Source organism: Dryobates pubescens, chromosome 3 (assembly GCF_014839835.1).
Source record: "Dryobates pubescens isolate bDryPub1 chromosome 3, bDryPub1.pri, whole genome shotgun sequence".
Classification (NCBI taxonomy): domain Eukaryota; kingdom Metazoa; phylum Chordata; class Aves; order Piciformes; family Picidae; genus Dryobates; species Dryobates pubescens.
This window is the reverse complement of record NC_071614.1, coordinates 2335669-2362472: the sequence shown is the minus strand read 5'-3', so window position 1 is coordinate 2362472 and position 26804 is coordinate 2335669. Positions and strand designations below refer to the sequence as shown.

The following is a 26804-nucleotide window of genomic DNA, read 5'->3' as shown; positions in this document are numbered from 1 at the left end:
TCATTTCCTTCCCTTTCCCAAGTCAGTCATGGAACTGTCTTGGGAGGTGTCATAGAGCCACAGAAGCATAGAATTGTTGAACCAGTGAATCATTGAATCAGTGAATCAATGAATCATTGAATCAGTGACTCATTAAATCATTGAATCATAGAATCAGTGAATCATTAAATCATTGAATCAGTGAAACATTGAATCATAGAATCAGTGAATCAATGAATCATTGAATCAGTGACTCATTAAATCATTGAATCATAGAATCATTAAATCATTGAATCATAGAATCAGTGAATCAGTGAATCAATGAATCATAGAATCATTGAATCATTAAATCATTGAATCATTAAATCATTGAATCAGTGAAACATTGAATCATAGAATCATTAAATCATTGACTCAGTGAATCATTAAATCACTGAATCAGTGAATCAGAGAATCATTGAATCATTAAATCATTGAATCAGTTTATCAGTGAATCACAGAATCATTGAACCAGTGAATCATTAAATCATTGAATCAGTGAATCATTGAAACACAGAATCATTAAATCATTGAATCAGTGAATCACTGAAACACAGAATCATTGATTCTACAAGTCTGTGGTTCAGTGGTTCTACGTTTCATAGAATCCTAGCATCACAGAACCACTGAACCACAAAATGGTTTGGGTTGGAAAAGACCTTTAAGATCAAGTCCAAGCACAGTCCAGCTCTGGTGGCTCCACACTATCCTTTTGTTGTTGTGGTGGTCCTGCTGTTTTGTCACCTTGTGGTGTTAAAAACGAGCCAGCAGAGGCTGGAGGAGTGGAGATCCTTCACTGAGGGAAGGAGGGTTTCACTTTGCCCATGTTGCCAGAGAAATCCTTTCTTGTTTACCTGTGCAAACAATTAAATGCTCATGAAAGGATGGTTAAGTGTTTATAAAGGGCTTCCTGTGGCTTCCCAGTCTGGAGCTGCTTTACTTTGCAGCACAGATGGTGCTCCCTGGGCCAGGGGAGAGGAGCATTTAAGTGCTCCCTGCAGGCCAGAGAGAAATCTGAAGGCAGGGTGGTTGGCCTCTGGTGAGGATGTTCACATCCTGATTCCAAGGGAAGGCTGTGCCTGGGCCCATTTACCCTGTCCAAGCAGAGGAGACTCTCTGTCTTGGCAGCTTTAACCATTACCTTATGTTAGCCAGGGACTTTTACAAGCACTGCAGCCCTCCAGCATTCTGGATCTCTGCAGTGAGTTGCTTCTGCTGAGAGAGTGAATTGAAGTCCGTGGATTTCAAAGCTTGTTAGGGTTTGGGGTCTTTTTAACCTAACCCCAAAGGGCCTTCTGGATGAAACATTCTCTTTTACCATAGATTATTTTCTTTTAGTGGCTGCTTGTTTCTATCTTCACCTGTTTGGGGACCACAGCAAACATCTGGTGAGCAGCTCTGAACGTGCAGTGTTTGTTAGCCTGACACTGGGAGTTTAGAAAATACACTTCATGGCATTCCCAGGAGTAGAGACAGCTACACAAACAAAGAGCAGTGGGATAAGAGGGGCATTGTGCCTTCCAGGAGACACTGCAGTCCTCCTGACCTCTTCAGAGTCAGCATTTCACCCTAGCACTCCAGACAGCTAAGCATAACAAACTGTAAAGGATTGGAAAGCCTGAGGGAGCTTCAGTACCCTGCTCAGCCCTCTTAGTCTGCACTGAGTACTGCTTAACTCTTGGCGGTATCAGAAGAGCCAGAACTACTGCTGCAGAATCTCACAGAAGGGGAAGTGCTGAGCTCCCAAATGGTGCCTCTGGAGCACAGGATTATAGAATGGGTTGAGTTGGAAGGGACCTTGAAGACTATTTGGTTCCAACCCCCCTGCCATTTGCAGGGACACCTTCCACAGGACCAGGTTGTTCATGGCCTCATCCAGCCTTGCCTGGAACAGAATCACAGCATCACAGAATCACAGAATCCCCAAGGTTGGAAGAGACCTCAAAGCTCATCAAGTCCAACCTGTCACCCAACACCTCATGACTAAACCATGGCACCAAGTGCCACATCCAGTCCCCTCTTGAACACCTCCAGGGATGGGGACTCCATCACCTCCCTGGGCAGCACATTCCAATGGCTAACAACTCTCTCTGGGAAGAACTTTCTCCTCACCTCCAGCCTAAACCTCCCCTGGCACAGCTGGAGACTGTGTCCTCTTGTTCTGGTGCTGGGTGCCTGGCAGAAGAGACCAACCCTCTCCTGGCTACAATCTCCCTTCAGGGAGTTGTAGAGAGCAAGAAGGTCTCCCCTGAGCCTCCTCTTCTGCAGGCTAAGCAACCCCAGCTCCCTCAGCCTCTCCTCACAGGGCTGTGCTCCAGACCCCTCCCCAGCCTCGCTGCCCTTCTCTGGACACGTTCAAGGGTCTCAATGCCCTTCTTAAACTGAAGGGCCCAGAACTGGACAACAATTCCAAGCATGTGGCATCCACAGCCTCTCTGGGCAGCCTGTTCCAGTGTCTCACCACCTTCATCATGAGGAACTTACCCTTTACATCTCCTCTAAATCTCCTCTCGTTCAGTTTGAAGGCATTATCCTTTCTCTGATGCCCTTGCAGCAGGGCCAGGTAAAAGTGCACAGGTGCTAGATTTTAACTCTTTCTTCCTTCACTTCCCTGGCTTCTCAACCCCCTAAACTCACTAAAACACATTTTTTTTGAGGCAACTTAGAGAACAAACTTCGAATTTAACTTCTAATTAATAAGACTGAAGGTGTTCTCATGCTTAATTTGGGGGGAGGCAAAAAGTGACCCCCAAGAGCTGAGCTTCCAGCTGGCCCTGCTGGCTTCGTGTTTCTCCAGGAGGCTCAGATATTCCTGTGGTATGTGCTGTTTATTTAGAAGAATACTTCATAAAGCAGCAGGGAGCAGTGAAGCTTCTGACCTCTGGCTCTAAAAACACATGGGAAGTCAATCAAAAAAGAAAGACAAAGCACACTTTGAGATGTATTGTCCAGGATTTTGCTTCCACAAACTCAGCTGAAGCCAGGAGAAGGCTGTGGATGATGGGAAGGATGAAGGAATGGCAACAATAGGGGGAGGGCAAAGGCACTTTGTGAAGTTCAGGGCAGCTCTGCTCAGCCAGGGGCTGCTGCTAGCAGGCAGAAGCTGATGGGGACAGCTCCTGCCAAGAGCTGGGCTGCACAAAGCCTCTGCCTCAGACTTGCTCCTGGGCACACCAAGGGCACTGCCACAGCTTGTGCCACACCTTGGGGGGCAGCAAGGCAGAGGTGGCAGCTGTGGGGAGGAGCAGCCAGGACAGGTGACCCTCAAGTGCCCAACAAGGGATTGCAGCCCATGGATGGCATCTTCAGGAGAGAGCTGAGGGATCACCAGAGCCAAGCCTCTGCTTCCCTGGACCTGCCACGGGGAGCTGAGTCCTGCTTCTCTGCCGTGAACACCAAGGCTGTGCCAGCCCCTGGCTGCATGGGCACTGAACAGGGCTGATACTCTCCTAGGAAAGACTCTGCTGGGGCTATAACCTCTCTTGTGTGATTCCAGAGTGTTTTGATTGCAGCTGTCCTTTATCTTCACTGCCATTGCTGAGTACTGCTAACTTTTGTAGGGTGCTTGGTTGTCTGTCTGGCATCTTCTCCTTAGAAGAGAGGAGCAGGTTCAACTGCACAAACCACATCAAAAGGGGTTTCAAAGGATGGAGAAGGAGGATGAAAGATGAAACCCTGTTTACTAAACCCAGAGGCACCCTGCAGAGCTGTGATGTGGCTGGATGACTAAACCAGCTCTCCTGGCTTGCAGTGTGCTCTTTCCAGGAGCAGATGGTCTCTGATTATGACCAGGGGATCTGAAGCCAGAGTAAGTATCCAGCTGTGAGGACGCCCTTGAGGAGAACACATTTCCTAACTTCTCCTTCCTCCTTCTCCTTTCCTTTTCCTCACTGCTGCTTCCCTCCAATCTGGTCTCTGCCAGCAGTGTGGGAGACTTCATCCCATCCTGTGCAAGGGAAAGAGGCTGCTCCTGCTGCTGTTTGTTCAGGGAGATGCAAAGAAGATGCTGTTTCATCTCTCCACTCCAAGCTGTGAGCACAGCAGCAGTGGGGGTAGTAAACTGGTCATGGCTAGATGGATGGAAGAGGCCAGGAATCAGGAATTACTTGGTAATAAGTTGTTTACTATGAGGGTGGTGAGATGCTGGGACAGGTTGCCCAGGGAGGTTGTGGATACCTTGTCCCTGGAAGTGTTTAAGACAAGGCTGGATGAGGCTTTGAGCAACCTGCTCTAGTGGGAAGTGTCCCTGCCCATGGCAGGGGGGTTGGAAGATGACCTTTAAGGTCCCTTCCAGGTCAAGCCACTCTGTGACATTTAAAGGTCCTCCTGCCAGTTCTTGGTTTCCCCACAGCTTCCTTTCCTGGGCACACCATCACTGAGGATTTTAAAGCAATTCAGAATCTCAAAGACCATCAGCTCCCAGTGCTCAGTTAACCCCTGAGGTGTGCCTTGGTGTCCTGCAGCCCCTTAGCTCTCAGCTGCAAGGTCCATTTCTTCCATGGCTGTCACACATCCTAGGGCTCAGGTGCCTCAGCTGATCGACCTCCTCCACTTCCACATGTGCCCATCTGGTGCAGCAGTGCTGCTTGCACCCAGGATGAGCCCACTGCACATTGCTGTGACTGCTCCCAACCTTCAGCCCTGCCAGCATCCTCTCACAAGCCATACTGGCCTTGCTGCTTTGCTCTCTCTGCCAAAGTGACTCTGACCAGCTGGCTGACGAGCACAGGCAGCTTCTCTTCAGAGGGACCAGGGATAGGACAAGAGAAAAGAGCTTCAAGTTGCACCAGGGCAGGCTTAAATTGGATATTATGAAATATTTCTTTACCAGGAAGCTTGACAAGGCCTAGAAGAGGCTGCCTAGGGCAGTGGTGGAGTTTATATACCCCCCCTCCTCGTCTCTTTAGGCTCAGACATCCCTAACACAGAAGGTTCAGGTTGGATGTGAGGAAGCATTTCCTGCCCAACAGGGTTGTCCAGGCCTGGCCCAGGCTGCCCAGGGCAGTGGTGGAGTCCCCATCCCTGGAGGGGTTTCAAAGCTGTGCAGATGTGGTGCTGAGGCACATGGGTCAGTGCTAGGTTGATGGTTGGGCTTGGTGGTCTTAAAGGTCTCTTCCAACTAAAGCCATTCTGTGATTCCATCACTGGTGCCAGAGTCACTCCACAACATTAAACCCAGACCTGGCTGTCACCTGCAGTCCCATGCCAGGCCCCTGCAAGGTGCCCAGCTGGGCTATGAGCTTCTCTCTGGTGCTTGCAGACTTGTGTTGGGCCTGGTTGCAGTCTCCAAGGGTTTTCCAAATTGCTGGATTTCCAGCAGGCTTTCTTGACTGCCTGCCAGAAAGCACCCAGCACTGCCAGGCAGCTGTCCAGGGGGCAGTGCCAAGGCAGACCCTTGCCCCAGCTCTGCTGCCCTCCTGTGCCAGTTAGGGACTGGAGCAACAGAGGGGTTTCCATGAAGTTGATGGGCATAAGTGGGATTCATGGAATCACAGATTCAGTAAGGTTGGAAAAGACCTCAGAGATCATCCAGTCCAACCTGTCAGCCAACACCTCATGACAACTAAACCATGGCTCCAAGTGCCTCATCCAGTCTCCTTTTAAACACCTCCAGGGATGGTGAGGGCAGCACATTCCAATGGCCAATCTCTCCCTCTGTGAAGAACTTCTTCCTAACATCCATCCTGAACTTCCCCTGGCACAGCTTGAGACTGTGTCCTCTTGTTCTGGTGCTGCTTGCCTGCCTGGGAGAAGAGACCATCCCCCACCTGGCTACAACCTCCCTTCAGGGAGCTGGAGAGAGCAAGAAGGTCTCCCCTGAGCCTCCTCTTCTGCAGGCTAAGCAACCCCAGCTCCCTCAGCCTCTCCTCACAGGGCTGTGCTCCAGACCTCTCCCCAGCCTCCTTGCCCTCCTCTGGACACCTTCAAGTGTTGAACTAATATGTCTGATTAATATGCATCAGGGCATGTGTGAAATACTGTGGCAGTTAGCAGGGACTGCAGCCTCTCTGATGACTTCTGTTCAGGCAGCACATTCCTGGTAGCAAGGAAATCCTTCATTCTTGGAACAACAGGTCAATGCAGGGAGTTAATGATATAGATTTTCCTCTCCTCTGAACAGGTTATTTTCTTTTGTTTATTGCTGCCATTTATGCTCATAATATGGGTTTTGTGGCAAAGCATCTCATAAATAAGCCTAACCTTCCTGCCTCTCAGGCTGTAATAAATCCTGTGGCATATTTTAAAGATGGTAAAAGCTTCAGCTTTAAATGGAAGCTGCGAGCCGAAGCCCTGAGGAGCCAGGGATCAGGCAGCAGTGAGTGTGGAAGGTGGCTGAGCAAGGGGAAGGCAGGAAAAGTCTGACAGCTTCAGTCTAACTCATCATTGAGACCTTCTCACTCTCTAGGAGACCTTCTCATTCTCTACAGCTCCCTGATGGGAGGTTGGAGCCAGGTGGAACTTGGTCTCTTCTGCCAAGGAACAAGCACAAGGACAAGAGGGAACGGCCTCAAGTTGCACCAGAGGAGGTTTAGGTTGGACACAAGGGAAAATTTCTTCCCCCCAAAGGCTTGTCAAGCCCTGGCCCAGGCTAGTGGTGGAGCCCCCATCCCTGGAGGGGTGTCAAAGCTGTGGAGATGTGGTGCTGAGGGCCATGGGTTGGTGGTGACCTGGCAGTGCTGGGGTAAGGGTTGGACTTGATGAGCTTAAAGCTCTGAATCGTTCTGCGGTTCTACACTGCCTTACTCCCATTGCTGCATGTGCTCATGGTGCTGGGGGCCACTTTTTCTTCACAAGGTCCCACACTAATGTCTGGCTAAAGGGAAATAACCCAACAACTTCCTTATCAGACACACAACACCGAGAGCAGCTCAGCCCCCACAGCCCACCCCCAGCTCAGCTGGAGGCCAGCAGCACTGCTGCAAGTGCTGGTGTCAGGGGGAGGGCTGGAGGGGCATCACTTCTCTTGGAAAGCTGCCACTGCATGGAGCCTTGCTGGTGGTGAGAAGCAACCAAGAGCTTGTAGGTCACAGCCAGCCAAGGGCTTGGTATCCCGGGGAGAGCAAAGCATCACAGCTGACCTGTGTTCACACGCTTCAGCCAGCAACACCTCCAGGCCAGGCTTGCACATTTTACAGCTTCTAATTAAGCCCTAAACTGCTTTCAGCTTTGATGCTCTTCCTGCTGCTCTCCCCTTCCCCCATGGCTCGTTTCAGACGTTCCTGTTGGGTGAGATGCAGGAATAGAAGCGACTCAGCTTGCAGCCACCTCGCCTGGGAGAGCTGGGGAGAAGCAAGCTTCTGAGCCACAGTTTACACCAGAAACCAGGACCCTGGAGACAGTTCAGCCTGGTTTGCCTGAGCTGGCTGCAGAGATCATAGCAAGTTCCAAACTAGCTCTGAAAAATAGCCTCCAGCTCATTCATGTCCTTTCTTCTGCTGCTGCTTGTTCCTGGGACTCAGCCCACCACCCCCCTGAGCTCAGTGTCTGACTTTCCCTCTGCTGGGGTCAGAGGGGCTGAGAGCAGCCAGGCAGAAAGGGACCTGGGGGGACTGGTTGACAGCAGCTGAACATGAGCCTGCAGTGTGCCCAGGTGGCCAAGAAGGCCAAGGGCATCCTGGCCTGCATCAGGAACAGTGTGGCCAGCAGGAGCAGGGAGCTCATTCTGCCCTGTGCTCAGCACTGGTTAGGCCACACCTTGATTCTTGTGTCCAGTTCTGGGCTCCTCAGTTTAAGAAGGACATTGAGACTCTTGAATGTGTCCAGAGAAGGGCAACAAAGCTGGGGAGGGGTCTGGAGCACAGCCCTGTGAGGAGAGGCTGAGGGAGCTGGGGTTGCTTAGCCTGGAGAAGAGGAGGCTCAGGGGAGACCTTCTTGCTCTCTACAACTACCTGAAGGGAGGTTGTAGCCAGGTGGGGGTTGGTCTCTTCTCCCAGGCAAGTAGCACCAGAACAAGAGGACACAGTCTCAAGCTGTGCCAGGGGAAGTTTAGGCTGGAGGTGAGGAGAAAGTTCTTCCCAGAGAGAGTTGTTAGCCATTGGGATGTGCTGCCCAGGGAGGTGGTGGAGTCCCCATCCCTGGAGGTGTTCAAGAGGGGACTGGATGTGGCACTTGGTGCCATGGTTTAGTTAGTCAGGAGGTGTTGGGTGACAGCTTGGACTGGATGATCTCTGAGGTCTTTTCCAACCTGGTTGATTCTATGATTCTTCCTGCTCCACCAGGAGCTCCCTGCTCTGGCCTCACCTAATCCAACCTAATCTGGAGCACACTGGGGGCATCCTGCTCACATCCATGGATGGGCTGCTTCCAAATCAGTGTTCCTGTGCTCTTTGGGTTCCTGGGCTTTAATCACCTTTGGAATTCCACTCTTAGAATCATGGAATGCTTTGGGTTGGGAGGGACCTTCCAAGGCTATCTAGTCCAGCCCTGCTGCAGCCAGCAGGGACATCTGCATCTAGAGCAGGTTGCTCAGAGCCCCACACAACCTGACCTAGAATGGTTCCAGGGCTGGGGCACCTCTCCTGGCACCCTGAGCACCCTCACTGAAAACCAGAATTGTTCCCCTTAGTCCAAATCTTCCTCTGTCAGCTCAAACCATCACCCCTTGTCCTGTCACAACAGGCCCTGCTGAAAAAAGGTCTGTCCCCAGCTTTCTTCTCAGCCTCTTTACATTCTGAAAGGCTGCAATAAGCTCTCCCTGGAGCCTTTTCTTCTCCAGGCTGAACACCATTTATCTGTTCTCTGTGCTTCTCCTCAGCCAAGCTCCTGGATGAAGCTTCTCTCTCAGTATCATTTATTCCTCTCTTTTTGGGTTTGGTTTTTCCTGGAGGGAGCCTCAGTCTGTACCTCAGGTGTGTAAAACCACTTGGCAATCCACAGGAGGGAGGGCACAGCAAGTGAAAAAGCAGCACCAGGGACTGGCTGCAAAGCTGCTGCCTCTGGGAAATTCCCTGTGCCCAAGTTCTTCCAAGCTGCTTCAGCTAAGGGTTTCTCACCAAAAGGAAAAAGGCAGTGCAGAAAAATCCCCCTTTTGCCCCAAGGTCACAAGTGATTTTGTCAGGCCAGATGATGTGACAGCATGATCCTATCAGGACAAATCAAAGTTTACTGAGCAAATCTGTGTTCTCTAACCTGATTTATTGGTGCCATCTGCCAACACCCATGAACAGATGCTCTCCAGGACCTCACTGATGCTCAGTAATGACTGGGAGAAACCCACTGCAAATGCCTGGGTTTAGCAAGTGTGGCAGGAGAGACAACAAACACCACCAAGCATCTCCAGGAGAAGACACATCCCAGTGCTCATTTTTCAGTCCCACTGCCCTGACAGCAGAACTCCAGCCTGTGCTCCTCTGCACACAAGGGCAAGGGGTGTGAAAGCAATACCATGCAGGAGGTGCAAAAGCCAAGCACTCCTCTTTACCTGGGCTTTTGCTCCAGCTTTGGGTTTGGCTGCTGTTTGCTTTGGGGGAAGGAATGTTTAGGTGTGAGCAGTTATGGCCACAGCTTACCCCCCAGTTAATGAGTTTCTCCCTGATCTCCCTGATTCTTGTTAAGGTTGTACTCAGGCAGGTCAGAGCTGCCATTTGGCTGCCACTAATGTCTTTTTCCCTCCCCCCTCTAATGGTTTTGCCCCCACTCTGCAGCTCTCTCCGAGCCCTGAGTCCTCTGAGGGCATGCCAAGGTAGAAGCAAACGAGTTTGCAGTTATTGCCACTGGCAACACTCCTCTTGTAACCCTCAGAAACACAGGGGAGCACAAAAATAAATAATGGAAGATAAGGGAAGGAGGAGCAGCTTGTCCAGACACAGATCTGAAACGTGCCTGGGCTCAGAGCAGCCACCAGAGCAGGCAGCTGGGACCAGCCCTGGCTCCCACAGCCCCTGGGACTGCTCAGAGAGGCACAGGAGCATCCCAGCCTCAGGTCCCAGTGGTCCCCAGCCCTCCCACTGCCTCCTGCCTGCAGGATTTCCCTAGCTGAGGCTTCACCTCTCAGCAGCTGAGTTAAAACTAGAAGCTGAAGCTGTAGCCTTGGGGGGTGGGGGGGATGCTTTACCTTCTCTCCTGGTGCACACTGTGAGACTGCCTGCTCCATCCTTGTGGGGAATGGAGATGCATCCAGCTGCTGGCCACTCACAAGTGGTGCTCTGCAGGGCTCAGTGCTGGGACCAGTGTTGTTTAATGTCTGTACCAATGGTCTGGATGAGGGGATCAAGGCACCCTCAGTAAGTCTGCAGGGGACACCAGTCTGGGTGGCAGTGTTGATGTGCTTGAGAGTAGAAGGATCTACACAGAGGGATCTGGACAGGCTGGATCAATGAGTCAAGGCCAGGAGGTTCAACAAGGCCAAGTGCCAGGTCCTGGATTCAGGCTACAACAGCCCCATAAATGCTCCAGGCTCGGCGCAGAGCAACTGGAAACTGTCTGGTGGCAAAGGACCTGGGGGTGCTGGTCAACAGCCAGCTGAAAATGAGCCCACATGTGCCCAGGAGGCCAAGAAGGCCAACAGCATCCTGGCCTGGATCAGGAGCAGTGTGGCCAGCATGGGCAGGGCAGGGATTGTCCTCCTGTACTCAGCACTGGAGGTATTTGCAAGCCATACAGATGAGAGCCAAGGGTCAGTGGTGACCTGGCAGTGCTGGGTTAAGGGCTGGACTTGATGATCTGAAAGGTCTCTTCCAACAATGATGGTTGGCTGCTATTGTGGCATTCATTCCAACGTGCTGAGGGTTTGCAGCCCCAGGATCACTTCAGGTTTCCCTTCACAGGAGATCTCCACAGTATTTCCCTCTGATCTGCAAGCTTGGAGACACTTAGAATCAAAGAATTGTTTTGGTTGGAAAAGACCTTTAATATCCTCATGTCCAAGCATCAGCCCAACCCCACCATGGCCCCAAGTGCCATGGACATGGAATTCTTGCACACCTCCAGGCATGGGGACTCCACCACTTCCCTGGGCAGCCTGTGCCAGTCCCTGACCACTCTTGCAGCAAAGAAATCGTTCCTAACCTCCAACCTAACCCTCCCCTGGCACAGCTTGAGGCCATTTCCCCTCATCCTGGGGCCATTTCCTCTCATTATTTCATCTCTGAGCAGCGTGCCAGCATGTCCAGTCTGCTTTGTAGATCAGGTAATGGCAGTGCCCACAAATAATTAGACCTATTCCTGTGTGCTGCATTTCATTTCTACCACTGGAAGCAAAGGTAACTGAATCCTCAGGACTGGGTAATCTTTAAGAAGGAATCAGGTTAAGCAAAGGCTCCACACTCCCAGGCTCCTTCTCACAGTAGGCTCCACAAAACCATACCTCATTATAAACTGCACCTTCCCAAGGAATCACAAGCCACGAGGAATCAGAAGAGAATTCCTGAAAGCAAAAGCTCTCCAGCAGAAAATCAATTTCAGCTGCTTTCACCTTGCCCCAGGGAAAGCAGCAGAGACACTGAGCAGGGTGTGGGAAACGTCTCATACATCTTCCTGGAAGCTGCCAAGGCAGACCTCCAGATGGGAGCTTTCCTATCCAAGACAGCTCTGCTCTAATTAGGGACTTCTGCAGGATTGGTGTGTTGAGGTTCCAAACAGTGTCTGGATGATTCCCATATCAAATTTCTTTGGGTTTGGGGGAGGGGGAAAAAAAAGAAGAAATCTATATATATAATAAAATGAAAAGCTGGTCTTTGTCCTTGCTCTAACTGACAGCCTTCCAAAGGCAGGTGCACTGAGGGGTGAAGGTCAAACTGAGCTGCTTGTGCTTCACAGGGCAAGGAACAACAACAGTGAGCAGAAAGTTATGCTGGGAAAATAAATTAAGGGGGAAAAAAAAAGAGCTCTTTGGTGGCTGTTGCCTTTGTGCATTTTGGGGGCTGTGCCTTCAGCATGGAAAGGAAGCAGCTGCCTTTAAATGAAGCCATGGTGTGAGGGCCTCTCCTGTAACAGCCTCCTGAGGTACCAGCCACAAGCTAGCTTATGGACTCTGCAATCTCTGTTGGGCAGACATCAAATTCTTGTTCCATATAGGAAAGTTCATCCTTCTCCTCAGCCTGCTCCAGAGGCACTCTGCCAGTCCAGAGAATCATAGAATGGGTTTGGGGACCTCCAAAGGGCATCCAGTCCAAGCCCCCCTGCAGTCAGCAGGGACATCCTCCACTAGAGCAGGTTGCCAGAGCCCTGTTGAGCCTCACCTTGAGCATCTCCAGGGATGGGACCTCCAACCACCTCCCTGGGCAACCTGTTCCAGTGTTCCACCATCCTCACATCAAAGAACCTGTTCCTAACACCCAGTCTCAAGCTGCCCTTCTCTGGTTTGAAGGCATTGCCTCTCTCCAGCTGAAACCTCTGGCTAGCTCCTCTAATCCTCAGCTTTCAGACCTTCCTGCCTAATGCCTTGTCATTAAGGTTGGTCAACATGTTCTACAAAACCCCAGCTTCCCCTTGCAGCTGAAGTCTGTCTGACATTTCCCATCACAGCCTCTGATTAATATGGTCTCTGCCTTCCAGGGGAAAGACAAAACTATTCTTCTCCTTCTTTTTTTTTTTCCAGGTGAACATAAATCTCTGTGTCTTGAAGTTATTCCCTTGCTTCCCATCTCTCATTCCTTTACTGTTCTTTGCTTCAGACTCAGCCTCTGTATCTTCTGCACTGACCTTGCTGCTGTGGTACAACCTGGGACAGCTGCCAAAGAGCAAAGGAGCCCAGAGCTTCTCCCCTAGAGATGCAGCTTGTGGGCTGGCAGCTGGCTTGGCAAACAGAGAAATAAAGCAAACCCCACGAGGCAAATACTCAGCATCCCAACACTTCATTAGTTATGTACTTGTTTTCAGACTGTTCTCTGAAAGGTTTCAGACCTTCCCATTCTCATTCCCATGTGGGAGGAAAGCAACTGAAGGTGTGGCTTTTGCATGGGATGGGCATTTGAGGCTCTGGTTTGCTGTAATCATCAGGTTCAGGGTGAAAAAACAACAGTCACTCTGGGCTTCACTTCACAGTTGTGTTGGTCAATGCTTTTCCTGGATGCTGGCTCAAACTCTCTGTAGTTGTTTCTCAGCTGAAGCTGCTGTGATCTGCAGCAGCTGCCATCACAGAATCATAGAATTGTTCCCATTGGGGAAAGCCTCCTGGGATCAATTAGTCCAACCTTCAACCCACCACCACCATGGCCACTAACCCATGTCCCCAGGTGCCATGTCCTCACTTTTCTTGACCACCTCCAGGGATGGTGACTCCACCAGCTCCTTGGGCAGCCTGTTCCACTGCCTGTCAGTCAGAGCCCTGTGGCTCAGCTCTAGTGAATATTCCAGCAGCAATGGAGTTGTCTCTGTCACGAATGAGCACCTCAGCAGAGCATGTGTCACCCTTGAAAAGCTCAGCTCTCAGTTTATTGGGAGCTAAAATAGGATGTCACACTGCTTGGCCTGCTGTGTGGTGGCCTGGTTACCCTCTAGTCAGGTACAGATCATCCAGTATTGAGATTTGGAACGGTCTCAGGTCCCTGACCTGTCTGAGGTGTAAGTGGCAAAAGGAAAACCATCACTTAGTGCCTGGGGTTGCTCTCAAGCATTACCTGAGCGTGGTTTGAGGTGGCTGCTAGGACTATCCATGGCCAGTACTAAAGAGCACAGCCACAGAGTCCTGCCAGTCTGCCCTGGGTGGTTGGAGGCAGTGGAGTACCTACAGAAGTGCTAAATCCAGCGGGGGGGAAGTGACCTTGAAGCAGCACAGAAGCTCTACCAGGCAGGTGTGTAAGGGGATTTTCCTTGTCAGCTCACAAACCTACCCCACATCCTCACCAGCTGTGCTCAGCCTCTGCTGCTCTGAAGGAAGGTGAGAGAAAGCCCCAGGAGACCCTGTGCTTAATTGTGGGGGGGAATGAACCTGCCTGAGTCCCAAAGCCCTGAAGGAACAGACCTGATTATGCTCTGTCTTGACGTGCTGAGCCACAGGGGTTAGGAGCACAGGCAGGAGGAGGACAGCTTCATCAGAGTCTCCCTTCAGAGGGCAGACAGCAGCCCTGCTCTCACTGCTAGTGTGTGGGTTGCAAGGGAGAACTTCCCCCTTAGAGACACAGCTTGTGGGCTGGCAGCTGGCCTGAGAAATAGAGAATTAAAACAACCCATAAAAAGGCAAATATGGAACATTCTAGTATTCCTTAATGCATATTTTTAGACTATTTTGAGCCAACCCACCCCAATTCTTTACATTTTCATTCCTGTGTGGGAGGAAAGCAATTGAAGATGTGAAGAGTGGGCAGAGCACTGGATGGGAATGAGGTTTATCAGAGCCCTGGAGCAGGCTGCCCAGAGAGGTTGTGGAGTCTCCTTCTCTGGAGGGATTCCAACCCCCCAGGCCATTGTGATCCTGGGCAAGCTGCTGTGGGTGTCCCTGCTGGAGCAGGGGGGTTGCACTGGATGACCTCCAGAGGTCCCAACCAACCCTCACCATGCTGGGATTCTGTGTCTCTCCCCTTTCATCCACCTTTTAGATCCTGGTGGATTTGCCTCGGTGTCATTTTCCTCTCTGCCTCAACTCTTTCACCACCTGGGCTTTCAACCATGCTTGATGGCCAGCAGGATGGGAGCAATGCCTGTCTGTGGAAACAGAACTAACAAGGGAGAGGGAGGTCAGCTAAGGAACATGGCAGCTTTGGGCTGCAGTGGTTAACAGCACTAATTGATTTTGTTTAGAGCCTAGCTTTTAACAATCCCACTCCCAATTCCCCCCGCAGGAGCAGGGTCACCAACACGCAAACCCTGCCTGGCTCTTCCCTGCCCGCCTGCCATTTGTCAGCTGAGAGTGGAGGTGCAAAATACCACCCCCCCAACATGCAATAACCTTTAAAGCCCCACCAGCAACCTCCTCTTTTCATTAAGCAGGCTGAGCAGAGCAGGACACCCTTGCAAACACCTCCTCCCCTCGGGACGCTACCTGCATGCTGATGGCAGGGGACTGAGCGCAGCCCGCGCCGGGCTCCGGCAGTTTCCATGGTGCTGCCATGGTGCTCCCTCCCTGCACCTTCACTTATCAGCATTTCCCACCCATCCTCCTCCCCGAGGCACGCTGCTTGCTCACCCCGAAAGGTCAGCCATTGTGCGGGCGCTTTGAGCAGGGAGGCCGAGGGGTGAAGAGGTGAGCTGCGTGCGGCCGTGTGCGTGGGAACCGGGGGCTCCGCCTGGCGCTGCACAATGGGACATTAGAAAGCTTCCCCTCGAGGGAGAGATGCTCATCAACACCCCCCCCACCGCCACCCCCTCCCCCCACTTCCCATCCTGGCCAAGTCAGATGCCACGATGGAGTTAAAAATTGCTCAGGCTGGGAAGCCTACTTCAAATGCTCAGGAAGGGCTGTGGCGGTGCGCGCAGGGGAGATGGGGCTGCGCCTGCCCGGGCTGTGCCTGCCCGGGAGGGGGCCCATGCAGACCTGCAGCAGGCTGCCCACAGGGGTTGTGGAGTCTCCTCTGGAGAGATTCCAGCCCCTCCTGGCCATTGCCGTCCTGGGCAAGCTGCTGTGGATGACTCTGCTTCAGCAGGGGGGTTGGACTGGATGATTTGCAGAGGTTTCTTCCAACCCCCACCAGCCTATGAGTCTATGATTTCTTTCTCCACCTTACCCCCTCCCAGCAAACCCAGGGCTCCTTTGCAGATGGCAAGAGGCAGACTCCTTCCCTTGCCTCTCCTGCCGTTGACTGTTGCTGTAAGCACTGCACCCACTGACTGCTTTCCCTTTCTCTTTCTTTCTCTTTCTCTCTTTCTTTTCTCTCTTTCTCTTTCTCTTTCTCTCTTTCTCTTTCTCTTTCTCTCTTTCTCTTTCTCTCTTTTGCTTTCTTTTCTCTCTTTCTCTTCTCTTTCTCTTTCTTTTCTCTCTTTATTTTCTTTCTTTTTCTTCTTTCTTTTTCTTTCTTTTCTTTCTTTTTCTCTTTCTTTTCTTCCTTTTTCTCTTTCTTTTCTTTCTTTCTTTTTCTCTTCTTTTTTTCTCTTTCTCTCTCTCTTTCTCTTTCTCTCTCTCTTTCACTTTCACTTTCTCTTTCGCTTTCTCTTTCGCTTTCTCTTTCTCTCGTTCTTTCTCTCTTTCTCTCTCTTTTCTTTCCCTTTCCATGTCTTCTCTTTCCACAGGACAGCTTCCCTGCCCGTTTTGGAGGAGTCCATTTTGTCAACCAGCCCTGGTACATCCACGCCCTGTACACCCTAATCAAACCCTTCCTCAAAGACAAGACAAGGAAAAGGGTAATTAGCTGGCCGCGGGGTGGGGGAGAGGAAGCTGGAGTAGCTGAGTAGCTGCCTGCTCTCTTTTTGTGCTGATGTTCTCTCTTCCTGATTTGCTCTCTCCATTTTTTCTGTTTTTCAAATGGCTTCAGAGATTTGCTGCTGTTAGTAAAACTCAAGAGCTTGCAATGATCTGAGTTGAATCAATAGCAACCAGGGACCAGAAAGTTGCTCTTAAGGACCAAAGTGTAGGGGATGTTGGGTTGGTGGGCGGGGTGGTGTTGGGCTGATGGTTGGACTTGATGGTCTTAAAGGCCTTTTCCAACCTCCATGACTCTGTGAGTCTGTATTTTAATGGGATATGCTCCGGAACAGAGAGAATGGGAGGGGTGATCAGCCTGGCTGAGGTCAGCTGCAGCGAGGGAAGCTTCCACTCTCTATCCTCTGTCAGTAGCAGCAGCCAGGCGTTATTCCTGGTAATGGTGCTTAAGGAAGTGGAAGTGTCATGTGCCAGAAGCAAGCAAATCGTGGTTTTCAGAAGTGCTCAGCCCTGTTCCTCAGCTGCACCCCCTGAATCTATCCCCCCTTGTCCTGCCTGCCCATGGTTCAGCAATCCCCCCCTGAAGCCGCAGCTCCACACCTCGTTAGCGCTGCTGTTATTGCACTTAACCAAGTACAGAACCCTTGATGACTTGGAGCTTCCTTTCTCTTTGTTAAAGATCTTTCTTCACGGTAACAACCTGAACAGCCTTCACCAGCTAATACACCCCGAATGCCTGCCCTCTGAATTCGGGGGGACTCTCCCTCCCTACGACATGGGGACGTGGGCTAGGACGTTGCTGGGTCCCGACTACAGCGATGAGAACGAGTACACCCACACCTCCTACAACGCCATGCACGTCAAGCATGCTGCCTCCAACCTGGAGAGGGAGGCCTCCCCCAAACCCATGAAAAGGTCAGTGCTGCACTGGGCATCCTCTCTTACTTGGCTCCCCAAACGGCTTTGGAATAAATGGAGCAGAAAGGGCTCAGCCGGCTGGGGGAGCGGCTGTAAAATGGCAGATGTGGATCACAGGATGTTAGGGGTTGGGAGGGACCTCCAGAGATCATCCAGGCCAACCCCCCTGGCCAGAGCAGGACCACAGAATCCAGCACAGGTCACACAGGAGCACATCCAGATGGGGTTTGAAGGTCTCCAGAGAAGGAGACTCCACAACCTCTCTGGGCAGCCTGCTCTGGGACTTCATGGTGAGGAAATTCTTCCTCATGTTGAGGTGGAACCTCCTGTGCTGGAGTTTATTTCCACTGCCCCTTGTCCTATCCCAGGGGGCAACTGAGCAGAGCCTGTCCCTGTCCCCTCCTCCTTGACCCCCAGCCCTCAGATATTTATAAACATTGATTAAATCCCCTCTCAGCCTTCTCCTCTCCAGACTAAGCAGCCCCAGGGCTCTCAGCCTCTCCTCACAGGGCAGTGCTGCAGTCCCTTCAGCACCCTGGTAGCTCTGTTGGACTCTCTCAAATAGACCCATGTCCCTCTTGAACTGGGATGGTAAGGAGCACCTCACCCTGGTGGAGTGGTGGGAGGAAGGAGAGGGAATGGAGAGAGGCTTTTTGGTCCCTTGTGGTGGTAGGACAAGGGATGATGGCTTTAAGCTAGAGCACTCTTCCTAACACTAGGAAGTAGTTCTTTGCTCTGAGGGTGGTGAGACACTGGAAAAGGTTGCCCAGAGAAGCTGTGGATACCTCATCCCTGGAAGTGTTAAAGGCCAGGCTGGATGAGGCCTTGAGCAGCCTGGGCTGGTGGGAGGCGTCCTTGCCCATGGCAGGGGGGTTGGAACTGGATGATCTTTTAAGGTCCCTTCCCACCCAAACCATTCTGTGAGGAAAAGCAGCTCTGTGAGGCAGCCTCTCTGTGGAACTGCAATTACTCACTTGATTACTTGAAAACAAGGGGAAATTAATGAGCCACAGCACAAAGCATTCCAGAAGGTGTCTCAGAGTGAGGTGCTCTGCTGCACGGCGCAGTGTGCCCAGCAGCACCGCTGCTCCCCCTGACTCGCTGCTGCTTTGCTGCTGGTGACCTCCGTTGTCAGCAGCCAGGTTTATCTCCTCGCAACGATGCTTCTGAACGATGAGCACCACTGCCCTCTAAAGGGAACTCGGGGCGGTCTGCTCTGCTCCTGCTGCTTCTGCTCCCTCCTTCCCCACCCGGCCCTCCCAAGGCAGCAGAGCTGCTCTCCTATGAGCTCTGATTTTCAGATCCAGCGGTGGTGCATTCAGCTCTGAAGGAACAAAGCTGCACCTCTGGAGAGTACAGAACCATAGAATCGTTTTGGTTGATAGAGACGTTTCAAATCATCAAGTCCAACCCTTAGCCCAGCACTGCCAGGTCACCACTAAACCATGGCCCTCAGCACCACATCTACACAGTGTGAAACCCCTCCAGGGATGGGGCCTCCAGCACTGCCCTGGGGGAAGAAATAGTTCCTTGTGTCCAACCTAAATCCCATGTGGTGCAGCTTGAGGCCATTTCCTCTTGTTCCTTGGGAGAAGAGATCAGCTCCCCAGGGCTCTTTCCCAGGCTCAACAGCCCCAGGGCTCTCAGCCTTTCCTCCTCACAGAGATGCTTGAGGCCCCCTCAGAATCTTTGCAGCCTCCACCAGTTCCCTGTCTCTCCTGGAATGGGGGAGCCCAGAACTGGACCCAGGATTCCAGATGTGGCCTCACCAGGGCAGAATAGAAAGGGAGAAGAGCCTCCCTCCATTCTTAATGGCCTTCATGATGGTTTTGGAAGATGCTAATTAAAGATTCCATTATTATTAATGATGAGCTGTTGAGAGCGTGCCAGTCGTGTGGCTTTCCAGAGAGAAACCTTCAGCTTTTGACCCTCTGAAGCATTCAGAGCTGCTCTCAGGTAAATCTTGGCTGAGGGTCAGGTCCTCAGTTGCAGAGAAGGGAGGATCTCACCATGTCCTCAGGGGAGACCCTCAGCCTGGAAATGAGTTCAGAGCCAGACCCCCCTGCCTGGAGGCAAAGCCTTCTTTTGTCATCTGCTCACTAATAGTGAAGTGCATTAATACAAATAGGGTGAGGGGATGAATCCAATTTGTCCTCTTGCCTCTGGGCAGGCAGGGGCTAACTTTTAGCCTAATTTGGTTACTGGGTGGGTAAGTGAACCAGCTGATCTTGTAGCCCCTGGTCATCACTAGCTGCTGGAGGTGAAAAGTTCACTGCCTCCACAGATTCTCTCCTAAGAGTATTTGCTTTGATTCTTCTCTCCCTGAAATTACATTTTAGCCTAACTGGGGGTAAAAGCCCACACTTAGGAGGTAGGGCTGTGGGCTTTGTTACACTGATTAGATCAGATTTAGATCTGAAGACTGTGAAAAGGTCTACAGACTTCTGCCAGCATTTACCTGTCTTTATATATCCCCCCTCCTCGCCTCTTTAGGCTCAGACATCCCTGACACAGGAGGTTTAGGTTGGATGTGAGGAAGCATTTCCTACCCAAAAGGGTTGTCAAGGCCTGGCCCAGGCTGCCCAGGGCAGTGGTGGAGTCCCCATCCCTGGAGGGGTTTCAAAGCTGTGCAGATGTGGTGCTGAGGGCCATGGTTCAGTGGTGACCTGGCAGTGCTGGGTTAGTAGTTGGATTTGATGATCTTAAATGTTTCTTCCAGCCATTCTGTGAGCCTAACCTAACTGATGAAGAGTGAAAGGTCTGATACCAGGTAGCTACCAGTGGTCACAGCAGACTAGGACCATCCCTTAAAGCCTCCATAGGGTCCAATGTCTGCTCCTTTCAACAGCAATGGGACCAGAACATTATCTTCTCTCCTACCACAGGCTGCTTTTCCCCTGCCACTTGAAAGTGCACAGTATTTGTTGTCAGAGAAGGAGGTCCTTGTTTGCTTCAGAGAGGGGAGGAGGTGTAGCTGGGGAAAGGACTGGAAATCCTCTTAGAGCAAAACGTTGTCCCTGCCTCTCGTTGGCAGCACGATGCTGAGCTCAGACCAGTTGCTATGATATGGAAAATCTTTAATCAAAACCACTGCCACTGTCATTTTCCCACCAGCAGCCATGTGAAGCCCCCACTGGGGCAGAATCAAACCAGTGGAAATTGTTCTCTCATCTGCAGCATTATCTCACACCCTGGGAGAAATCCCAGAACCCAAGTTCTGTATGAACAGATGGGAAACAAAGGAAACCAGCTGATGACTCCACATAATGAGGCTTAATGGCCAGAGGGGGGGAAAAAACCCAACAGCAACCCAACAGTCACAAAAATCCAGTGAGAATCCCTCTGATTATTGAGCTGCAGCTCAGTGATGTCTGAAAGGGGTGAGGCAGTAAAGATGGAAAGCAGCAGGGACACAGGAACAGCAAAGTGGGTTCAGCCCAAGAGCCTGGCTGCATCCATTGGATTGTCCAGGGAGCAGGAAGGGCAGGAGACCCTTCCCCATCTCTCCCGAGGTGCACACAGGGAGCCTGCCTCACACTAATTGTTGGGTCTCAGTGTCTGGGGTCAGGGCTGGGCTGGCCTCCAGAGCAGTGCCAGAGGCTCTCCAGGAACCCTTCTGCCTTCCCAAAGGGAAGAAGGGAGAGAGACTGATGGGGTGGGAAAGAAACAAACCCAGCTGGGGTGGAAAGAAGAACGATGCCATGGAACAGAGACACAAAGCAGTGTGGAACCCAAGCCCTGATGGCAATGAGGGCACCATTGGCACCACTGCTGCTGGGGGCAGGCACTGGGCATGCTGTGGTTCTGTTAGTCTGGAGCAAAGGAGGCTCAGGGGAGCCCTCCTCACTTCTTACAGCTCCCTGAAAGGAGGTTGGAGCCAGGTGGGTGCTGGTCAAGTGGTCCTGCTTTGCAGCGGGGGTGAAGTCCATCTCTGGAGGCCCCTTCCAACCCCTGGCATTTTGTGATGCTGTGATTCTGATTCTGTGATGAGAAACAAAACTGATACCCAACAGACATCAGCTCCTGTGAGCTCATTCCCTCCAGCTCAAGAGCCTTCTGAAATCAGTGGAGCTGGGAGGCCTGCATCCACTCCTCTTAACATGGTTTTGGACTGGATTGGAGAGAGCTGCAGTAAATGACCACACACAAAGGCAGCTGCTCTGAGCTCTTGGTGCTCATACCTCTGCAGTGCTGTCATCTGCAGTGTGTGGCTGACCTGCTGGAGGAACAGCTGGAGAATGTTGATTCTCCAGACTTCCAAATATCCTTGCTGAACAGCAAAACAACCACAGGGGGTTGAGTGATGCTGTAAATGGAGCATGGAGGGAGGGGACCTCAGCTTAAGTGAGGCTGAGAATTCAGTTCTCTTCCAGCAGCAGCAGGGCAGGGATTCTGCCCCTGGCCTGGGCACTGCTGAGGCTGCACCTTCAATACTGGGCTCAGTTTTGGGCCTCTCACTGTGCCAAGGACATTGAGAGGCTGGAGTGAGTCCAGAGAAGAGCAGCAAAGCTGAAAGGTCTGGAGAACAGGGCTGGGGAGGAGCAGCTGAGGGAGCTGGGGGTGGGGAGGCTGAGGGGAGACCACATTGCCCTCTACAGCTCCCTGAAAAGAGGTTGGAGCCAGGTGGAGCTTGGTCTCTTCTCTCTAGTATCAGGTGAAAGAAGGAGAGGAAATGGCCTGAAATTGTGCCAGGGGAGGCTTAGGTTGGAGATGAGGAACAATTTCTTTGCTGCAAGAGTGGTCAGGGACTGGCACAGGGAGGTGGTGGAGTCTCCATCCCTGGAGCTGTTCAGGAAACGTGTGGCCATGGTGGTGCTGGGTTGATGGTTGGGCCCCATGGTCTGGGAGGGCTTTCCCAGCTGCAACACTTCCATGATTCCATGAGTGTGTCTCTTCTTGCTCTCAGGTCCCAGTCCGTGGTGGAAGCTGGCACGCTCAAACACGAAGACCAAGGGGAAAACGAGAACACCCAACCCCTGCTGGCTCTGGACTGAGCTCCCACCTGCCCAGCACACACAGCAGATCCATTAACAGACTTCCCCCCTCCCAGAACCCCACAGGGCACACACACCACACACATCTCACTTGATCTCCATGTTTCTAGAGCAAGTAACAACTGCCACCAGCCACCAGTCCACGCAGCCAACCAAGAGGCACGGACGCTGCTGCTGAAGCAGGGCTCTGGGCCACATACAAGGAGTTTGTTTCCCTTTTCTTTCTGGTTCCTTTGGATTTGTGACATTAAAACACTGGAAATGATGGGGCTGCATTCTCTGGTGAAAGAAACCAGAGAGTGTCACCAGTGCTCCTGAAGATTCCAGCTTCAGGATGGGAGGGGGGAAGCTCAGTCCTAGAGAGGCAAAGGTTAGAACCATACAACTGTTGAGGCTGGGAGAAACCTTTGAGACCATGCCTGGAGATGTGCAAGAAATGCAGCATGGACATGGCACTTCAGGACATGGCTTGGTGGCCATGGTGGTCCTAGGGCAATGGTTGGACTTAATCTTAGAGGTCTTTTCCAACTGAAGCAATTCTATGGTCTAGGCAAACTGCTCACCTAGAGCTTGCAGCCCCAGCACTACAGCTAAGCCACTAAGGCCAAACCATTCAGGTTGAGGGTGTCTCAAAGAAAGGCAGCTGAAAATGCCTCTCTGGCTGAGGAGGGCAGGACCAGCAGCACCCACAGAGTGCTCCAAGTTCTACAGGAGGAGTTTGCATTAAAACAAGCAAGAGAGGAAAATGAAAAACCCAAGAAAGACTCAGTGCCAGCATGATGCCACTCAACAGGCCAGCTTGTGACCACCTCACCCATGCTGCTCACAGAGGGTCACACTTCAGTATCTGGCAAAGAACTAATCCTCACTTCTGGCAGCCCTGCTCAAGCTGCCAGCTCAGTGGCAGGAGCTGTGCCAGGCAGCAGAGACACTGGTTTGAAATGCAACCACTTCAGTTTGATGATGTATTCTTCCACAGGCAACCCGGGAGTCTGTTAGATCCATGTGTGTGTGAAGTGGGGGTGCAAGGGAGGCCCATTGGACACATTCACCAGGGAGCAATGGTTTCACGTAGGTCCCAACAGCAAAGGAAAGCTCTGCAGAGCCTTTTCCCCACCTTCCCTCCTGCAGGCAGTGGGAGGTGTAGCCAGCAGGGGTCTGTTGATTGCAGATGCAGGCTGTGAAGAAGGAAAACCTGCAGCTCACTGTTGACTACAAGCTTCTCCTAGAAGGGAAGGTGAAGGGAGGGGCAGAAGAGAAATGCCAAAGATCAGTTTGTTACCTCTCTGTTTGCTCCAGCTGCAAAAGAGAGTCCCATCCCCTCCATTGCAATGGAAACCAGAGCAAAGAAATAAAAGCAACCTGGTTATCAAACTGCATGTGCAGTGACTTTATTGCCTACAACAGTCACAAACCACACCTTGAGTCTTCAGGCCAGTGGCCACACACTGACAGCTTGCTAGGACAAGCAGTTGGCAAGGACACATCCAAGGCAGCAGTGCAAACCACCCCCGTACAGTGAGATGATAATGGGCACAAGAGCTCTCCCCCTGCCTCTGGAACCCCCACTGACTCCACAAGCACACAGGAGGGATGAAGTTGTTCAAGTGGACACAGGCAGCCCCAGCAGGTGGACTAACAAAACCCTGTCTTTATCTACAACCACATTTGATGCCTGCAGAGGGCAGAGAGGGCTTTGTGCCAGATGCTAATCAACACTCTGGGGATTCACCCCCTTGGTTTTCTGCAGAACAGCCTCACACAGACTGACCTCCTGCAGCACCATGCCATGCATACAAGGCCTGGCCTCCATGACAGAGAGCCTCTAAGGCAGTGGATGGTCCCAGCAAGGCAACACAGGAGTTAGAGAAGGAAGCAGAAGCTTGCAGGAACATACAATCACAGAATGGTTTTGCTTGGAGAGCTCTAAGATCAAATCCAACCCTTCACCCAGCACTGCCAGGCCACCACCAACCCATGGCCCTCAGCACCACATCTGCACAGCTTTGAAACCCCTGCAACCCTTCTGGGGAAGCCACTGCTGTGTGCCCTGTGTCCAGCCTCAGTGTTACTTTGAAGCAGGCAACACCTTCAAGCCCCAACCATCCTGGCTGGCTGAAAGTGACTCTTGATCAGAGAGGGCTGATCAGCCACAAGAGTCACAAAAAGAGTCACAAAAAGGCAATTACAGTGCACAGCTGCAGGAGCTGGCTCCACTGATGGGTGGTGTGATCACCACCACCTGCCACGTGGCACTGCAGCATTCAACTCCCTGGGGAAATACAACCTCTGGAAGCACTGAGTGGAGGGGGACACAAAGCTCTTGTCTGTAGTTTGCTTCAGCAGAGCTGGCATTCTGCTCACCACACTCTGGTGCCAGGAGGCAGGCTCTGAGGCTCTGCAGTACAAAACCAGTGAGCATTAAACAAGAAGGTGACTCCTCAGTGTCTTCTGGATCATCAGTCACAGAATGGGTTGGGTTGGAAGGGACCTTAAAGCTCATCTAGTTGGGCAGGGACACCTTGCACTAAACCAAGCTGCTCAGGGCCCCATCCAACCTGGCCTTGAACAACTCCAGGGAAGGGGCAGGGATGAAGCCAAAGCTGTGGAGGCTGCAGGACCTCCACATCTCCTTGCTTAGTGTTTGCCTCTCACAGCCCCAAGGAGCAGTGCTGCTGCTCCTGAGGAGCCCTGAGCACCCCAGCACCACCTCCCCACACCCACTGGGACTGCAGGCCAGCAGGCACCTGCCAAACAACCTCAGGTCTCTCTTGTTAGGGTTCTTAGAAGCCAAGAGTGTGTGTGGGGGGGTGGGGTGTCCTGCACCTTGCAGCAGCCCTTACACAGACCCCAAGGATCAGCCAACTGCTTCAACAGCCAACCAGGTTTGTCTCCTGAAAACAAAAACTTCTAAGCACACAGTCCATCCTGCATGGCAAGGACAGAGCACACTGCAAACAGTGCTGGGACAGGAGCACTCCACACCTTCCAAGGCAAGGAGAACACCACGAGGTGAACTGAAGGATCCCTCCAGCACCCCATAGGCAGCTGGCAGCAGAAGTCTGGGCAGGAGACCAAGTCAGAGCTTGTCCTCCTGCCCAAGGCACAAGAAATTCTTCATCTATTTTTCTTCTGCTGAGTGACCACCCAAGAGCAGCCTGGAAGCAGCCCCTGGCAGGGGGTGCTCCAGCCCCTCTGTGGGTAGCAAAGGGCTGTCACAAGTGTTTGTAAGGACAGGAGAAGCAGCAGCAGTCCACTGCACGACCCCAAGAGCTGTCAAGCACTTGAAGATCCCAGCCTGCAGCAGTCACCTTTGCTCAGCATCTTCCAGCATCACATCACCCAGCTGGAAGGTGCCTGCTGACTAGGAGAACTGTCTTGGTTCAGAAGAGCAAAGCTTCACCAAGCAGCTCATCATGAGAGGTTCTGGGTGCAGCTCCTGGAAGGGAAGAGAGTCAAGGCCACGCTTGGCAAGAGTGAATGAAGTCTGTTGAGCTGTAGTGTTTTCCTTCTGCTGATAGCTTAGAGATACATTTGCAGAGCGACTGCCCTTTAAAAACCAGTGGCTGGGTAAGGATTTGTTCGTGGCTAGGCTAGAAAAATAGAGCTAGGGAGACAAAAATAATACTGCAGAGCACAGAGGATCTGTTCACATTCTCCATGGCTGCTAAGGCAGGGCCACGTTCCATGCCTGAAGCAGCTGGCCCCACAGCTCCATCCTGCCCTGCAGAGCTGGCTGCCTGCAGAGCTCTGGGAAGAACTCCCACACTGCAGCCCAGATCAAAGCATTCCCAGGTGGAGCACCCGGGCCGGGCAGGCTGGGGTGGTGCACTTCACACCAGCAAGGCACAAACCTCTGCGCCTTCCTCGGGCTGAAACCTCAGCCCTGGACCTCTGTGCTTGGCAAACTTGCAGCCACACAACAGCACCAACAGGTATCAGTGCTGTGTCAGCATGAAACAGAACAAAACATGGCTCTTGTTTGGTTCTTTGCCTCCTTCCCCCTCCCCTTTTCCTCTTTTCCTTTTGTTTATACTTTTTCTTCCTTTCCCTCTTCAATTTTGTTTTCTTTTTCTCTTTAATTTTCTTCCTTTCCCTAATTTTCTTCCTTTCCCTCTTTTCTTCTATTCCCTCTTTAATTTTCTTCCTTTCCTCTTTAATTTTCTTCCTTTTCCTCTTCAATTTTGTCTTCTTTTCCTCTTTAGTTTTCTTCCTTTTCCTCTTTAATTTTCCTCCTTTTCCTCTTTAATTTTCCTCCTTTCCCTCTTTAATTTTCTTCTTTCCCTCTTTAATTTTCTTCTTTCCCTCTTTAATTTTCTTCTTTCCCTCTTTAATTTTCTTCCTTTTCCTCTTTAATTTTCTTCCTTTTCCTCTTTAATTTTCTTCCTTTTCCTCTTTAATTTTCTTCCTTTCCCTCTTCAATTTTGTCTTCTTTCATTTTTTCTTCTTTCATTTTTATTTTCCTCTTTTTTTAAATTTTTTTTTTCACTTTTATCTTTTTCTTTTTTTTTTCCCTTCATTTTCCTTTTTTTAATTTCCCCCCCCCCTCTTTTTATTTTGGGAAGGTTGTGGTTTTTTTTTTTTGATTTTCCTTTTTCAGCCCAAGTCCTCTGTGAGTGCAGAGTGTGTCACGTCCTTTT

The 26804-nt window shown here is 51.4% G+C and overlaps 1 protein-coding gene across 1 annotated transcript in view; it reads left to right on the top strand.

Moving 5' to 3' along the window:
- CLVS1 (clavesin 1) overlaps nucleotides 1–22253 on the top strand; it is a 69430-nt gene extending 47177 nt beyond the window's left edge. Inside the window, exons 4-6 of the mRNA XM_054179248.1 lie at nucleotides 16123–16233; nucleotides 16932–17167; nucleotides 22077–22253. Of these exons, the coding sequence (XP_054035223.1) occupies nucleotides 16123–16233; nucleotides 16932–17167; nucleotides 22077–22164 (435 nt within the window). The 3' untranslated portion in view covers nucleotides 22165–22253. The remainder of the gene's footprint in view (nucleotides 1–16122; nucleotides 16234–16931; nucleotides 17168–22076) is intronic.
- Nucleotides 22254–26804: the final 4551 nt, after the last annotated feature.